Raw genomic sequence first — 17,333 nt, 5'->3', positions numbered from 1 at the left:
GTGAGGTGGCTGGGTTATGCGTCATCACAACCCCTTGCAATGTTGTCGACGCCATTAAAGTGAGTGACGGAGAAAGCGTCGTGGTTCTGGTTTATTCTGTGAAGTGTTGTTGTTAGTTGTGTTTTGGGAGGGGCCACTGCTGTCCTTTGCTTTGGTAGACTAGCAGACGAGAACGCTGTCCTCCACTGCCTTCACTTCCTCTGGTAGATCACCATACGAGAACACTGTCCTCGCTGCCTCTGGTAGATCACCATACGAGAACGCTGTCCTCGCTACTACCTCTGGTAGATCACCAATCAAGAACACTGTCCTCGCTGCCTCAGGTAGATTACCATACAAGAACGCTGTCCTCGCTACTACCTCTGGAAGATCACCATACGAGAACACTGTCCTCGCTGCCTCTGGTAGGTCACCATACGAGAACACTGTCCTCGCTACTACCTCTGGTAGATCACCATACGAGAACACTGTCCTCGCTGCCTCTGGTAGATCACCATACGAGAACACTGTCCTCGTTGCCTCTGGTTAGATCACCATACGAGAACACTGTCCTCGTTGCCTCTGGTAGATCACCATACGAGAACACTGTCCTCGCTACTACCTCTGGTAGATCACCAGACTTAGAACACTGCCCCGTAGATCACCACAGGGTGGGGAAAAAATTACCTCGCCTAGAATGCTGTTACGTGCCCTGCGCCCAGCGAGACAGGGCTAACCCAACTACAGAAAAAAAAACAAAAAACTATGAGGCTCTGTGGACTCCTGCGGGTGTCTCTCGCCCTGGCATGCCTCCTGCAGGTGCAAGGAGCCATGAGGGAAACCTCACCCCCACCACCAGTGAGGCCCAGGGACCGACGAGTGGTCCAGGAGCTGATCCTCACTCCGCACACGAACGCCCCACGAGGGAAACACACTCCGGCCCAGATGTCAGAGGCGTACCCAGTCTCAGAGACCAGTAGTGACCATAATGAAACCAACGTAAACAAAACTCTTAAAGGTAAAGAGAGAGCCAGTCTTCAGATTCGTGTGTGTGTGTGTGTGTGTGTGTGTGTGTGATGTTAGAAAACGTAAAGCTCTTACATGTTTTCTGCTGCGTATGTTTGCCTTCGACATCACTGCTCTCTCTCTCTCTCTCTCTCTCTCTCTCTCTCTCTCTCTCTCTCTCTCTCTCTCTCTCTCTCTCTCTAATCTCCATATTTCTTTTTAATGTCGTGTCTCAATTTACGAGAGCACTGCCGTGCAGCCGTGAAAGACGAAGATGCCCCCGACTCGCCATTGGTAGATACGAGTGATAGACTCTGAGGTCGACCTAGCGTGTGGTATCAGCAGATCATGGTCTTTCAGAGTGCCAGCGCGCTGACATACGTACATATGTTGGTGCAACATGATATAATTGTATTGTAATGATAAAAGACACGATTATTATTATTATTATTATTATTATTAGTAGTAGTAGTAGTAGTAGCAGTAGTAGTAGTAGTAGTAGTAGTAGTAGTGGCAGTAGTAGTAGTAGTAGTGGTAATAGTAGTAGTATAAGTAGTTTTTCTAGTACTATTTTTATTATTATTATTATTATTATTATTATTATTATTATTATTATTAGCATTATTATTATCATTAGCAGATTCGGGCTCTCGTCTGCTCGCTTCTTTTGAGGGCTACCACACCCTTCTTCAGCAACTCCACCACGCCCTTCCACCCTGACGACCACACCCTCCTTCACCACCACCACTCCCTCTCTCCTTGGTCACATGCCCTGAATGGAGGATGGGATTGTTCAGTGGTTTAACTACTCACTCCCCCATTTTCCCTCTCCGTACCACCCATATTGCCAACATAAACTTCCATCCCAGAAGTAAGGTATTTTCCTGAAACTGTCTATCCCCAGCAGGTAGCAGTTTCTATCCTGACGAGGCAGTAGATGAACTGTTGGTAACTGTATTTGGGGAGGGGGGGGGGGGAAAAGAGGTTAGTAATCGTACGTCTGGCACCGTACGGTTAGTGAACGTACGCGGTGTGTACAGACCGAAGACGGACGGACGGGCGGATGAACAATGGCTGGCTTGAAAATCAGCTGCTTCGAAGGCTCGAACGGACAGTGTAAACAGCTCCGGATTTTCTATTCTTCTTATATTCTTGACATCATTTGTACCAAATGTTCCTTTCATATCCTGTTCTCTAGTGAGGTAATATATTCTAAGTAGTAGTGATCCATAGCAATATACAAGCTCTGTGAGGGGGAAACATTCGTGGACAAGAGTCATGTATGCGGTGGTGAGCGTGTATGGTCTCAGAATCATCCATACCTGACATTGATGTTTTTTGACAGGTGGTCATAATTAGACGCTGACGGTCTTAAATACCCTGGCAATTGATGAATAGTGAAGCCCAAATGATCACTCCTATGTGACGATTTAAAGTCAGTGGAGTTCCTATAGGTTTGTGGGAAGATTTGACAAAATTATATTCTTTTCTGTGCTTCTAGGATACCTACCCAACTCAAGAGTACCATTTGATGCAACAGGAGAAGAGTTTGTTCCTGAGAAACTGTTAGGCGGTCTCTATCTGTTTAGCTATCCCAAAAATACTGTCAAAGGTCCTTAACATATCAGAGAAGGATTTCATCGAGACTTTGGCTCGCTGCTGTCGACAGGAGTGTATTTTCTTTTCTAATAGCCGGTGATGCAAAGACGAAAGATGGAATTTTTGTTGCCCGCAGATTAAGGGAACCGTGAACGACAAAAGATAATTTGACTAGGAAGTTATGATAGGATTCTTAGGAAACAGAAAGGTAGATAACTATAACACAGGCATCGAAGCCCTGGGATCATGATAAAAGTATGGGTTGCCCAATGTTCTTTTGAAGAATTCTACTTACTTTTTGCAGTCTCTTTTTGGAGTTTTCATCTTAAGAAAAAGTATGGGTAATTTCAGTGATGAACACGGTGAACAATTCCTCCAAGATATTTCTACGAGGGAACAACATTATGAGGGCAAGTGCTTCTATTGTTTTTGTTTTTTTCCAGAGCAGAAAATAAAAGAGGATACTTTACACTTGGGTATCAAGTAGTAACCCATTTTCTTATAATGGTAAGACTTTCTTTTGAGTATATGTTGTGGTAATGAGCTCTACGCTTCATATAGTTGGTATGTGATCTCGGTGTCGCTTTAGTTTCTTTTGGGAGAAAGTAATTTTGACAACCACCAAATTGTGGTTTGCCTCTCACTCAATCCCATTTCACCAACACAATGTTCGTGTAACAAGGTCGGCATGATGTACTCTCCCATGTCTCTCTCTGACTGTATGTCTCTTTTTAACCTATTACTCATGATAGTATACTCACCATCTTTTTTTTTTTCCGCCAAGTTCTTTCCATCTTCACAACTTCCCCGTTTTCCAGTTTTTCCACAAGCCATTTGGTCCGACTATTCCATCATTTTGCTTGTCTTTGTGATATACATATTTTTTTTCAATCCATGCTGATTCGTCCTTCATGCATATTTTGCCGTAGTAAACACATACTTAGGTATAGATCAGACACGTCTGGCGAATCAACTACGTATACCAGAAATAGTAATAGCCTCAACTCCCGAGCCCTGAGGCACGCCATTCCACCGCGCACTCGTTACCTTCCTTCGTCCTACATTTCCCTGTGTAGGCAGCTACCTCTCCATCTGAATAGCCCTCCCTCTGGTCCATAGCTCCCTCGTCCAGTGCCATCGCCACTCTTCCGTTGGGGGACAATATCAAGAGCGGCTAGGGAAGCCTAAGAGACCCCCCCATTTTCTCTCTTCTAAGAGACCCCCCATTTTCTCTCTTCTAAGAGACCCCCCATTTTCTCTCTTCTAAGGGACCCCCCATTTTCTCTCTTCTAAGAGACCCCCCATTTTCTCTCATGGATAGTCAACTGGTTCGCCATGCAAGATCTTTCCTCGTCTGAATCTGTACGTCTCCCGCTTAGGTACTTGTGCCAGTCAAGTATCCCCTTTTACCCGTTTTTTCTGAATACACCCCACCCCCCAGGATCTTTTTGCTTACGCTTATCAGTCATTCAGTTCTGTTCACAATGAAATATCCTAATATTAGAATATGTACTTCAATACAACGAGACAGTTTTTCTGAAACCTAAAAAACTTACCTAAAAACACAATAATCCTGTTGATGCGTCATTGTTTACTTATAGTGCGTCTGTGCCTCTAGGACAGGGGGAATCCAGCACTAAAGGCATTTCTTTTCCTTTTTTTAACATTTTCTAATCATGAATTTAATTTTTCTTTACCTTTTAGCTTTTTAATCTTTTACATTTTCATCTCAGTATGATACTATTATCTTCTTCGTTATCTATCAAATTTCCTTCCATTTATCTTCAACTTTATTATCTTCTACCTATTCCATACCTTTACTTTTTCTTGACAACATTTAGTGCTTTCTTTTTCTACATATTCCTTTGCCTTTACTGTTTCTTGACTACATGTACCACGTAGTCATATATTTATTCGTCTCTTTTTTATATTCATTCTCTGCTTCGATGCAATCATGTACACGTTGACCGTATCACAAACATTTTCTCACAGGATTGATTTTACTATAACTAATGTATATACTAAGGTCCCCCAAATCCCATTTATATGATAATTACAGTTTTCAGTATTGCTTGTCAGGGCGTCACACGGTTCCCCGTTTAACCTGATGCTCATTTGTTTAAGTATGCTTTGTTATCGGTAAGTTTCGTCGCTTTTTTCGACCATTTTCTTTTCAGTAGTTATCCATAGTCTTTTCCTAGACGTGCTTTATCACATTTTCAATCAAGCTCTAATCATATATTATTATTGATATGTATTATAATGTAGTAGTTATTGTGCTACACTGTTTTCAAGTTCTGTGTTAGCAATTAACCCAGCAATCAATGCTGTTATCACTGTAATTATTGTCATCCTCATGGAGCAGTTTTTCTTGTTTCCGTCCATTGTGCGATCAGTATATATCTTAGGTCATTATAGAACATGCAATGTTACTGTACATTTAGTATATCATGTGCGCCATCTTTGTTTACCTTTGATCAGCTGATTAAACGGGTTATCTCCAGGGCGCCATGTTGGACGCCTTTGTAGGTACAAAGTGGTTTGTTATTTTTGTTATCATAATTGTTATTATTGTTATTATTATTATTATTAGTAGTAGTATCATTATTATTATTATTGTACAACCTCAAGACCCCATATCTAGGGGCGTCTGCGATTCCAAGGCTGCGCTGCACCCAGTAGCAGGGACAGAATGGACTCCTTTGAAGCGAAAGCTTCTTTGATGAGACTGTGCTGCCTATCGTCAACTGGCGATTATGCAGCCTCTTTAACAGTGACTTTTTTTTTTCACTCGCGGTGCACCTTCCAGCAGGAGGAGTACGGTAACACCCCACAAAGGATTTTTATCTGATAAAGTGTTGCTTCCCTGTTTGCGCTTTCTTCAGTTTTATCAACAGATATACCCCCATCACCACCTGATAGTATACCCCCATCACCACCTGATAGTATACCCACATCACCATCTGATAGTATACCCCCATCACCATCTGATAGTACACCCCGATCACCACCTGATAGTATACCCCGATCACCACCTGATAGTTTACCCCCATCACCACCTGATAGTATACCCCCATCACCATCTGATAGTATACCCCCATCACCATCTGATAGTATACCCCGATCACCACCTGATACTATACCCCATCACCATCTGATAGTATACCCCCATCACCACCTGATAGTATACCCCGATCACCACCTGATATTATACCCCCATCACCACCTGATAGTATACCCCGATCACCACCTGATAGTATACCCCGATCACCACCTGATAGTTTACCCCATCACCACCTGACGGTATTCCCGTCACCACCTGATAGTATACCCCAACAACACCTGATGGTATACCCCATTACCATCTGATAGTAGTATACCCCATTACCACTTGACATATACCCCAGCACCATTTGACAGTATACCCCAACACCACCTGACAGTATACCCCATCACCACCTGACAGTATACCCCATCACCACCTGATAGTATACCTCATCACCACCTGATAGTATACCCCATCACCAGCTGACAGCATACCCCATCATCTAACAGCATACCCCATCACCCAATGACAGTATATTCCATTAAGACCTAATAGTATAATCATTACTAGACAGTATACCCCATCACCACTAGACAGCATACCCCATAACCACCAGACAGTATACCCCATCACCACCAGACAATACACCCCATAACCACCAGACAGTATACCTCATCACCACCTAGACAGTATACCCCATCACCACCAAACAGTATACCCCATCACCATCAGATAGTATTCCCCATCACCACCTGACAGTATACCCTTTCACAACCAGACAGTATACCCCATCACTACCAGACAGTATACCCCCACCATTACCCGACAGTATACCCCATCACCACGAGACAGTATACTAATAGCCACCCCTCTACAGTGAAGTTGCCACCTCTACACTGCAATGACTACCGTGACTGTTGGCAGTACACAGACCCACTGCTGGAGTGCCGGGCGGGCCAGTGCACGTGCGCCCCGCCCTTCTGCTGGATCTACCACTACGAAGCCTCTAGCATCTGGACCGCCAAGTATGTCTTCCAGTGCGGCACCTGTGGTGAGTCAAGTAGGCAACAAGTGTTAGGGGTTGGGCTGGACTAGGCTTGGCACCTGTGGTGAGTCAAGTAGGCTACAAGTGTGAGGTGTTGAGGATAGGCTGGACTAGGCTAGGCTGGGCACCTGTGGTGGGTCAAGTAGGCTACAAGTGTGAGATGTTGAGGATAGGCTGGACTAGGCTAGGCTGGGCACCTGTGGTGAGTCAAGTAGGCTACAAGTGTGAGGTGTTGAGGATAGGCTGGACTAGGCTAGGCTGGGCACCTGTGGTGGGTCAAGTAGGCTACAAGTGTGAGATGTTGAGGATAGGCTGGACTAGGCTAGGCTGGGCACCTGTGGTGAGTCAAGTAGGCTACAAGTGTGAGGTGTTGAGGATAGGCTGTGCTAGGCTTGGCTTGGCTTGGCTTACCTGTGGTGTGTCGCGCATGGATGAGTGTTTGTTTTGGGACAGGTGTTTCGTTTGGGCGGATGTGGTGAAGGGAAGCAGGTGTGTGTGGTGGTATAATGCATACACGCGGCACTGGTAGATGATCATGGTAGAGGGAACGAACCCTGGAAATGCACAGACAGAGACTTGCTTTACAGATGTGGCGAAGATTTAATTATGCTGATTTCCAACATATATATATATATATATATATATATATATATATATATATATATATATATATATATATATATATAAGGATAGGGGAGAAAGAATACTTCCCACGTATTCCCTGCGTGTCGTAAAAGGCGACTAAAAAGGAGGGAGCGGGGGGCTGGAAATCCTCCCCTCTTTTTTTTTTTTCAATTTTCCAAAAGAAGGAACAGAGAAGGGGATCAGGTGAGAATATTCCCTCAAAGGCCCAGTCCTCTGTTCTTAACGCTACCTCGTTAACGCGGGAAATGGCGAATAGTATGACAAATATATGTATATACATATATATATATATATATATATATATATATATATATATATATATATATATATATATATATATATATATATATATACCACTTGTGGTTTCAGAAGTGGTAGATGATATGTGGATCAGGTGTTTGCTTTGAAGAATGTATGTGAGAAAAACTTAGAAAAAAGAATGGATTTGTATATACCATTTATGGATCTGGAGAAGGCATGTGATAGAGTTGATAGAGATGCTCTGCGGAAGGTAGTAAGAGTATATGGTGTGGGAGGCAAATTGCTAGCAGCAGTGAAAAGTTTTTATTAAGGATGTAAGGCATGTGTACGAGTAGTAAGAGAGGACAGTGATTGGTTATCAGTGAATGTCGATTTGCGGCAGGTGTGTGTGTGTGATGTCTCCATGGTAGTTTAAATTGTTTATGGATGGGGCTGGTAGGGAGATGAATGCAAGAGTTTTGGAGAGGGGGGCAGGTATGCAGTCTGTTGTGGATGAGAGGGCTTGGGAAGTGAGTCAATTGTTGTTCGCTGATGATACGGCGCTGGTGGCTGATTCAGATGAGAAACTGCTGAAGTTGGTGACTGAGTTTGGTAAAGTGTGTGAAAGAAGAAAGCTGAGAGTAAATGTGAATAAGAGCAAGGCTATTAGGTACAGTAGAGATGAGGGACGAGACAGTTGGGAGGTAAGTTTGAATGGAGAAAAACTGGAGGAAGTGAAGTGTTTTAGATATCTGGGAGTGGATTTGGCAGCGGATGGAACCATGGAAGCAGAAGTGAGTCACAGGGTGGGGGAGGGGGCGAAAGTTCTGGGAGCGTTGAAAAATGTATGGAGGGCGAGAACATTATTTCGGAAAGCAAAAATGGGTATGTTTGAAGGAATAGTGGTTCCAATAATGGTATATGGTTGCGAGGCGTGGACTATAGATAGGGTTGTGCGGAGGAGAATGAATTTGCTGGAAATGAGATCTTTGAGGACAATATGTGGTGTGTGGTGGTTTGATCGAGTAAGTAATGAAAGGATAAGAGAGACGTATGGTAAAAAAAAAAAAAGAGTGTGGTTGAGAGAGCAGAAAAGGGTGTATTGAAATGGTTTGTTCACATGGAGAGAATGAGTGAGGAAAGATTGACAAAGAGAACTGAGTGTGAACGAATGTGGACTTTGTTGTCTTTTCCTAGCGCTACCTCGCGCGCACGCGGGGGGAGTGGGGTGCCGTTTTCATGCGTGGCGGGGTGGCGACAAGAATGGATGAAGGCAGCATGTATGAATATGTACATTTGTATCTTTGTCTGTGTATGTATGTATGTATACGTTGAAATGTATATGTATATATGTGCGTGTGTGGGCGTTTATGTATATACTTGTGTGTATATATATATATATATATATATGAGATGTTTGAGGACAATGTGTGGTGTGAGGTGGTTTGATCGAGTGAGTAACGTAAGGGTAAGAGAGATGTGTGGAAATAAAAAGAGCGTGGTTGAGAGAGCAGAAGAGGGTGTTTTGAAGTGGTTTGGGCACATGGAGAGGATGAGTGAGGAAAGATTGACCAAGAGGATATATGTGTCGGAGGTGGAGGGAGCAAGGAGAAGAGGGAGACCAAAGTGGAGGTGGAAAGATGGAGTGAAAAAGATTTTGTGTGATCGGGGCCTGAACATGCAGGAGGGTGAAAGGAGGGCAAGGAATAAAGTGAATTGGAGCGATGTGGTATACCGGGGTTGACGTGCTGTCAGTGGATTGAATCAAGGCATGTGAAGCGTCTGGGGTAAACCATGGAAAGCTGTGTAGGTATGTATATTTGCGTGTGTGGACGTATGTATATACATGTGTATGGGGGGGGGGTGGGCCATTTCTTTCGTCTGTTTCCTTGCGCTACCTCGCAAACGCGGGAGACAGCGACAAAGTATAAAAAAAAAAATATATATATATATATATATATATATATATATATATATATATATATATATATATATATATATATGTATATATGTTTGTGTGTGTGTGTGTGTGTGTGTGTGTGTATGTAAATTCCGTGGAGTTAGGTAAGGCACTGATGGACAGTGAAAGCTTATTACCTTTACAATAATCTGGCTCGAGACTCTCTGCATGTTTCTCAGGACACTAGTCTTTGATATCGTGTGAAACATGGGCTTTGCTGGCGTCAGTATCTAGCAAACATATTCGTCTGAAATTCACACGGTACAATAATGTTAAAACTACATTAACGACAATCTTTTAAACTGGCCATAGCTAAATGAATCTATAACTGAAAAGGAATTCATCGTAATATTACTGTTTTAGTTGCTTGATGCACTGGTATTAAATCCTACACCTTTAGTTGCCTTGAACCTAATATTTATGTTTTAGTTGCTTGTTGCACTGGTGTGAAACCCTTACTGATCAACCACGACTCACAGGTGTGCTGGGTTCCTCGTGCAACTCCAGTCTTGCCTGTGACTTCCCCGGCAATTGTTGGAGCGACGGCTACTGCCACTGCCCACGCGGCGAGAACGACAACAACATCTGGTTAGTAAGACGAAGGCAAGGGCCGCAGGTGTGATCACCCGCCTTGTACTAAGTACCCCGCGCGTCCAGAGTCCCTAAGAGCGGGCACTTACTCCGCAGCAGCTCCCTGCGCCCAGAACTTCTGGTAGCAGGCGCCCCGCCCTGCAGTAACCCCCCTCCCACGACCAGCTTCTCTGGAAGCGGACACCCACCCTGCACTAGTACGCCCCTGGCAGCGGACACCCATCCTGCAGTACCCCGCGTCCAGTCTGGTAGAGGGGAGGCAGCAGGCGCTCAGACTGAAGTACTCCTGAGTCTCAAAATCGCTAGGGTTCCTCCCTTTTTGTTGGTGTTTGTGTCTCTGTGCGTTGGATCTGTTGGATGAGCTTTCCACTAGAATTATTTGAGGTCACAATAGCAGGTAATATAAACCTAACAATAGTAGTAAGTGGTATAAACCTTAAAACATATCACAGTAGATGAATTTTTTTCTGTGTTCTGTACTGTCTTACTTGTGTTGATGTTCGTCTTACTCAAGTTCCTCACTTCAAGACGAAGAAATTCTCATAAGTCATTATCAGTGGATGTGTAACCTCATAATTCTTTATCAGTGGATGTGTGACTTCCTAAGTCTTTATCAGTGGATGTTTGACCTCATAAGTCTTTATCAGTGGATGTGTGACCTCATGTCTTTATCAGTTGTTGTGTAACCACATAAATCTTTATCAATGGATGTATAACCTCTTGAGTGTTTATCAATGGATGTGTAGCCTCATAAGTCTTTATCAGTGGATGTGTGACCTCATAATTCTTTATCAGTTGATGTGTGACCTCATAAGTCTCTATCAGTGGATGTGTAACCTCATAATTCTTTATCAGTTGATGTGTGACCTCCTAAGTCTTTATCAGTGGATGTGTGACCTCCTAAGTCTTTATCAGTGGATGTGTGACCTCCTAAGTCTTTGTCAGCGGATGTGTGACGTCATAAGTCTTTATCAGTGGATGTGTGACCTCATACGTTTTTATCAATGGATGTATAACCTCATAAAGCTTTATCAGTGGATGTGCCACCACTCATGATTCTTGCACCGAGCATATTCACAATTTGATCACCATATCCCCTTGCAACACCTCGAAGCATCTTCACCGAGCCGCCCCCATATCTCCACAGCATGATGTCCAACTCAAACTGGATCTTCAAGATGGCGCTCTTCGGCATAGGATTCATCTTGGTCTTCGCCTTGTGTCTGACCACATGGAACTGCTACAAGGAGTAAGTCCCTCACTAACCTGCAGTCTTCACCCCTTCCAGTGTCGTCCAATTCTAATCGTTTGTGACACCCTTCCACTGTTTGATCCTTGTTCTACTTTTAGATCATAAGTCTAAGTACAAAAAAAAAGAATATGAAAAAAAGGTTGATGACTGGGTTTTTAATCTCTTTCTTGAGCACAGATGATGAAGTAACAGAAAGGAACGTAAGTAAAACAGATGGGGAGAAATCAGAGTGAGTGTTTACATAAGTCTACATGAGAAAGACAGACAACAGGAGGCCTGATTGGCCCACGACTGGTAAAAAGAAATAAAAAAAGGAAAAGGATTCTAACTTGACAAGAAAATGTAATTCCGCTCAGCAGTTTTTTTAAGCTATCGCCGACTCCGCACCGCCGCACATTATCCTTCTCGTGCCCCCGTTACCGCTGTCGCTTATACAGTATATTTCTGGCGTTTTTCTCAGAGTATACCTGAATTTTTGAAGAAATATTTGTCTAAATGAAATTTGAAGGTGTTTATAGTCTTGGCATTCACTACGTGGTACATGTATCATGTAGTACAGGCCGTACGCTTGGCCATAGTCGGGCATGGGATATACACACGATGAAGTTGACAAACATATCACAAAAGTATACACACATTTGATAATTACTTATTTCCAAGGTCGTCTCTTAAGATGAATTGTATATACGAACAAGGAAGTTTCAATATTCTCTCCTTTATAATAAATAAGCGTCGTCTATGTAAAACAGTGTTGTAGCCTTCCGTGTGAGCTGCTGGTATGTGTGTGTGTGTGTGTGTGCAGAGAACATGTAGGTGATATATTTTCATTTATTCACGATGTAGGTTACGTGCTATCTCAGGATCATTCATTTCTGTATGCTAGATTGTTATGCTTATCAATGCATGTATGTTCCTAGGTCAACTAGTGATGGCAAGAGTACATTGGACGTATCTCTTATCGTAGGCGTATCCTGTAATCCAACAGGAGGCAGTGCAAATTCATTGTTCATCCTTAGTAGAAATTGTTTGAGAATCAGAAAGTGAAAAATCCATATATTTTCACTGATTTTATCGGTAGGTTATTTTTTTTTTTCTCTCTCTCTCTCTCTCTCTCTTGACGTTGGAGTCTCCAGTCACGAATTAAAGTCCACATCATGGTCGGACCTTAATTGAAACATAGAAAGGATTATGAAAAGAGAAAAGAGACAAGGGGAAGCATTCACGAATTTTGGAAGAATTATCGTTTATTTGTCACAAATTATTCAGCTTGTTTAAGGAGACGAGCCATCTTCTTCTTCTCCCACACTTAAAGCAGTGATTTGCGAGGATTAACGTCTGTGTTCCTTCTCTCCCCCATCGCCACAGTCCACCTTGGAGGAGACCGGAACCGTGGGGCTGTGGCTTCTGTCCTGGAAACCGAGGGGCTGAGGTGAGTACTTGGTCTTCACAAAACCACTCGCCATGACTCCCTCCGCATAACACCTCGACCCAAACACCCGACATCTGCCACTCTATTATCAAAGACATTGCGTAGTCCATCAAAATACTCGCTCCATCTCCTCTTCACTTCATCACTACCTGTTATTTCCCTTTTTGCCTCCTTCACTGATGTTCCTAATTATTCTCTTGTTTTTCGCACTTTATTTACCTCCTTCCAAAAACATCTTAGCCTCCGTAAAGTTTACTGATACTCTCTAACCCAATTCTCATTTGCCCTCTTTTTTCAACCCCTGCATCTTCCTCTTGACCCCCTACCGCTTTCTCGCATACATCCTCCAATCATCTGCTCTCCTTCCCTGTAAATACCGTCCAAACGCCTCAGTTTTCTCTTTCACAAGCAATCTTACTATTTCATTCCACCACTCACTACCCTTTCTAATCTGCCCACCTCCCACCTTTCGTATGCCACATACATCTCTTGCACATACCAGAACTGCTTCGCAAAATGCCTCACATTCTTCACCCACTCCTTTTGATTCATTTACCCTCACCTTTTGCCATTCTACACTCAGTCTTTCCTGGTATTTCTTCACACAAGTCTGCTGTCAAGCTCACTCACTCTCAACAGTCTCTTTCAACCTGTTTCCTCTTTTCCGAAAACCTCTAGAAATATTCACTTCGCCTTCGCAAGATATTGATCAGACATCCCACCAACTGCCCCTCTCAGTAAATTTTTCACCCATAGGTCTCTCTTTTACATCCTATCAATTGATATGTTATCCAGTAATGGCCGCTGATCATCTTTCCTACTCACATTCGTATACTTGTGTATGTCCCTCTTTTTAAACCAGGTATTTCCAATCAAAAGTCCTTTTCCATCACGCAACTCCACAAGTTATTCACCTTTTCCATACATAACACTGAATACCTCATGTCTCTTAATTATACCCACATCTGCCACATCACTCACCTTTTCTTTTGAATTACCCATCACTAATACCTGGGCTCTTGCATCAAAACTGCTGACACATTCACTTAGCTGCTCCCTAAACACTTGCCCCTCATGATCTTTCTTCTGGTCAGGTAAAAAACACAACTAATTACCCATCTCTCGCCATCCACTTTCAGTTTTACCCACATCATTGTAGAAATTACTTCCTTACACTCTAATCACACACTCCCACAACTCCTGCTTTAGGAAAAGTGTTAGTCCTCCTTAGCTCTTGTTCTCTCATCACCCACTGACTTTGCTCCAAAAATATTCCTATACCCTCGAGCTTTATTTCCCTCAGATCCAGAACGTTCATCCAGGGTTCTTTCCTCATACGTACTGCTTGTCTCTCCTTCTTTCCCATCTTGGTCACATCCACACAAATTCAGACACCCCAACCTCAGCCTTCGAGGAGGTTGCGCTTTCCTGTATTAACACGACATATGTATATGTGAATCCTCCGTAGAGTGCTGATGTCGTCTCTCTTACACATCAGTGAGAAAAATATAACCCTCACACTTAATATCAACATCCCTTTATAGGATCTATCAACCACGAACGACCACCAGGCCACAATGGCTAGAGACCATCTGTGGGTCAGTAGGATCTATCACCCACACACGACCATCAGGCTACAATGGCTAGAGACCATGTATTACAATGGCTAGAGACCATCTGTGGGTCAGTAGGATCTATCACCCACACACGACCATCAGGCTACAATAGTTAGAGACCATCTGTGGGTCAGTAGGATCTATCACCCACACACGACCATCAGGCTACAATGGCTAGAGACCATGTATTACAATGGCTAGAGACCATCTGTGGGTCAGTAGGGTCTATCACCCACACACGACCATCAGGCTACAATGGCTAGAGACCATGTATTACAATGGCTAGAGGCCATCTGTGGGTCAGTAGGGTCTATCACTCACGAACGACCATGAGACCACAATGGCTAGAGACCATCTATGGTCGGTAGTCACCATTTCAGTATCAATTATTTTTTTTTCATGGTATGAGCACGACTCATGGTATGACTCTCTCCCACAGCAGCGTCGTAGCTCCAACGACAAGACGCCAGCGTTCACCATCCAGGCCCATTATGCTAATCAGGTGAGTCTCCCACACACAACTCATTGCCCAGGTCGATGTGGCAGTCGCCGGGGTAATTACTCAGGTAATGACCCTCAAGATGATTATTCGGTCACCTATAAGGTAAGTAACATTGGTCAGAGCAATTAATGAGGTCATTGATGGTCTCCTAGGTAATTACTCATGTCAGTAACTGTCGCCCGGGGTAATTACTCAGGTCAGTGACACTCATCAGGATAATTACTTGGGCAAATGATACTCGTCAGGGACATTAATCAGGTAAGTGACAGTCACCTGGGTAATCACTTAGATGACACTTTAGGATAATTAGTCGGGCAAATGACACTCATCAAGGATATTATCAAGTAAATGACATTAGGGCAATTAGACAGGTAAATGATAGTCGCTAAGGTAATCACTCAGATGAATGGCAGTCGCCAGGATAATTACTCAGATAAATGACAGAGTCCAAGGTAATCACTCAGGCAAATGACAACCAACATCGTAATTACTCAGATAAATGACAGAGTCCAAGGTAATCACTCAGGCAAATGACAACCAACATTGTAATTACTCAGATAAATGACGGTCGTAGGTAAATGACAGCCCCTAGGGTAATTACCTAGGTGAATGCTAACCGCCAGGGTAATTACCTAGAGTTAGTTATAACAGGGTAATTATAACGCAGGGCAGGTCGAGCCTCTGGAGAGGTGATTAATGGTGAAATATGAGCCGTAATGGCCACAGATGGAGTTACCAGAATCCTACATCCCAAGTAAAGTATCTCACTAGTTAATTAAAGGCAGTGAGACAAGAAGCGAAATACCATCAAAATCGGTTTAATCTGTTGAGTTAATCATACGAGTCCTTAGAATCTTTTGAATCATCCAGGAAAATTCGTCCTTTAGAATATTATTCATCCAGGTCTGTCAGATCTTTTGAATCGTCCAGAAAAATTCGTCCTATAGAATACTGTTCATCTGTGTCCTTTATGTCTTTTGAATTATCCAGAAAGATTCGTCCCATAGATTATTATTCATCCAAGTCTAGTGAGTCTTTTGAATTATCCAGAAAAGTTCGTCCATAAGAATATTATTCAACCAAGTCCTAGTGAATCTTTTAAGACATCCTGGAAAATTCGTCTTGCATAACATTGTTCATCCAGGTCCAGTGAATCTTTTGAACCATGCAGAAATATTCTTCCTTTAGAATATTATTCATCCAAGTCCAGTAAATCTTTTGAACCAATCAGGAAAAACTCGTCTTCCAAAATATATTCATCTAGGTCCAGCGAGTCTTTTGACCCACGTAGAAATATCTGGTCTCCAGAATATTTCTGAGGATCAACTGAGCATCAGAATGAACGCAAGGTCGGATGAGCGACTGTATCTGTGAGAGAATTTCTGCTCAAATGAGTCTTTAATCATATCCCTTTAATCATATCGGATGAGGCACCACAGGAGACGGTCATAAAGATGAATCTCTCGTTCTCTAATTATGCAAACTACGTAATTCTTGAGGATTTTTAATACGTTAGATTTTTTTGTATCTTTTTTTTCTTTTAGATGAATCACTCCCGTTAGGTGTTTGTCCAGAGCAATCATCAGTAGTAGATGGATCTTCAGCGTAGCGTACATCCATCTGCGGGATACGTTCGAGGACGTTGATAAGTCTCCCGTGGTCGTTAGATCAGGTCATCTGAATTTCCAGGGTGAAGTCAGCCGGATCAGGTGGCTCCCTAGATCAGTCATCCAGGTGCGTCGTAGGTGCAAAACTTTCCTGAAGAAGTGAGGGGACGGAAGGGTTCTGGTTCACGTCTGGTGAGCTTCCCAACTGTCTCTACAAATCTTGAGAAGATTCCATTCCCCCCACAAAGGTGTTTACTCTCCTATAAAACTATTACCAGATCGGAGGAACAATAATTATCTGACTCTACAGCTAATATTGCCGACGGTCCTGATGATTTAATTTCATTCTCTCTCCTTTTTCCTAAGTGGAAGGGGTCTAACACAGACTTTGCCTTCAGGTATACGACGGGTCCACCCCCAGCGACCAGAACCCCGGCGTTAGTCCTGACGAAGACGTAGGCGGGGCCTCAGCCACGAGCAGCAACCGTCAACGTCGATCTCGCACCGTGTCTGGAGGCAGTTCTGCTGGGGAGGACAACTCGAGCTTTTCCTCAGTTACAACCACCATAACAAACGTCAGCACCACCAGCACCTTGCCTGCTGCTGACGATCCTGCTCCTGCCGCTGTATCAGAGCCAGCTACAGGGAACCCTCTGGCAGCCAGATCTCTTCGTTATCAAGTGTTCTCGCTCAAGGTGGACGCGCCTCCGGAAACGACTAATTTCCAGACACCCTCGGAGACTGGTGATAGCGAGGACGGGTCTGTTGCGGGCTCGTCAGGGAGCTGTGCTCACGAGCGATGTCAGCTGTGCCTGCC

At 43.4% G+C, this 17,333-nt stretch overlaps 1 protein-coding gene across 2 annotated transcripts in view; it reads left to right on the top strand.

Annotated features, from left to right (window-relative positions):
* Window positions 1-353: 353 nt before the first annotated feature.
* Window positions 354-17,333, top strand: part of LOC139745885 (uncharacterized) — a 21,412-nt gene continuing 4,432 nt past the window's right edge. The window contains exons 1-7 of one of the 2 annotated variants that reach the window (XM_071656544.1): window positions 354-997; window positions 6,507-6,680; window positions 9,999-10,107; window positions 11,258-11,359; window positions 12,728-12,791; window positions 14,850-14,909; window positions 16,915-17,333. The exon at window positions 16,915-17,333 is cut by the window's right edge and continues 4,432 nt beyond it. In XM_071656544.1, the coding sequence (XP_071512645.1) occupies window positions 745-997; window positions 6,507-6,680; window positions 9,999-10,107; window positions 11,258-11,359; window positions 12,728-12,791; window positions 14,850-14,909; window positions 16,915-17,333 (1,181 nt within the window). In that variant the 5' untranslated portion in view covers window positions 354-744. Of the gene's footprint in view, window positions 998-6,506; window positions 6,681-9,998; window positions 10,108-11,257; window positions 11,360-12,727; window positions 12,792-14,846; window positions 14,910-16,914 lie in introns of both variants that reach the window. The other variant, XM_071656535.1, reaches the window with a different exon arrangement.

The sequence above is a fragment of the Panulirus ornatus genome, chromosome 4 (assembly GCF_036320965.1).
Source record: "Panulirus ornatus isolate Po-2019 chromosome 4, ASM3632096v1, whole genome shotgun sequence".
Lineage (NCBI taxonomy): Eukaryota > Metazoa > Arthropoda > Malacostraca > Decapoda > Palinuridae > Panulirus > Panulirus ornatus.
Note: the sequence above shows the minus strand (reverse complement) of the source record. Positions and strands in the feature narration are given on the sequence as shown.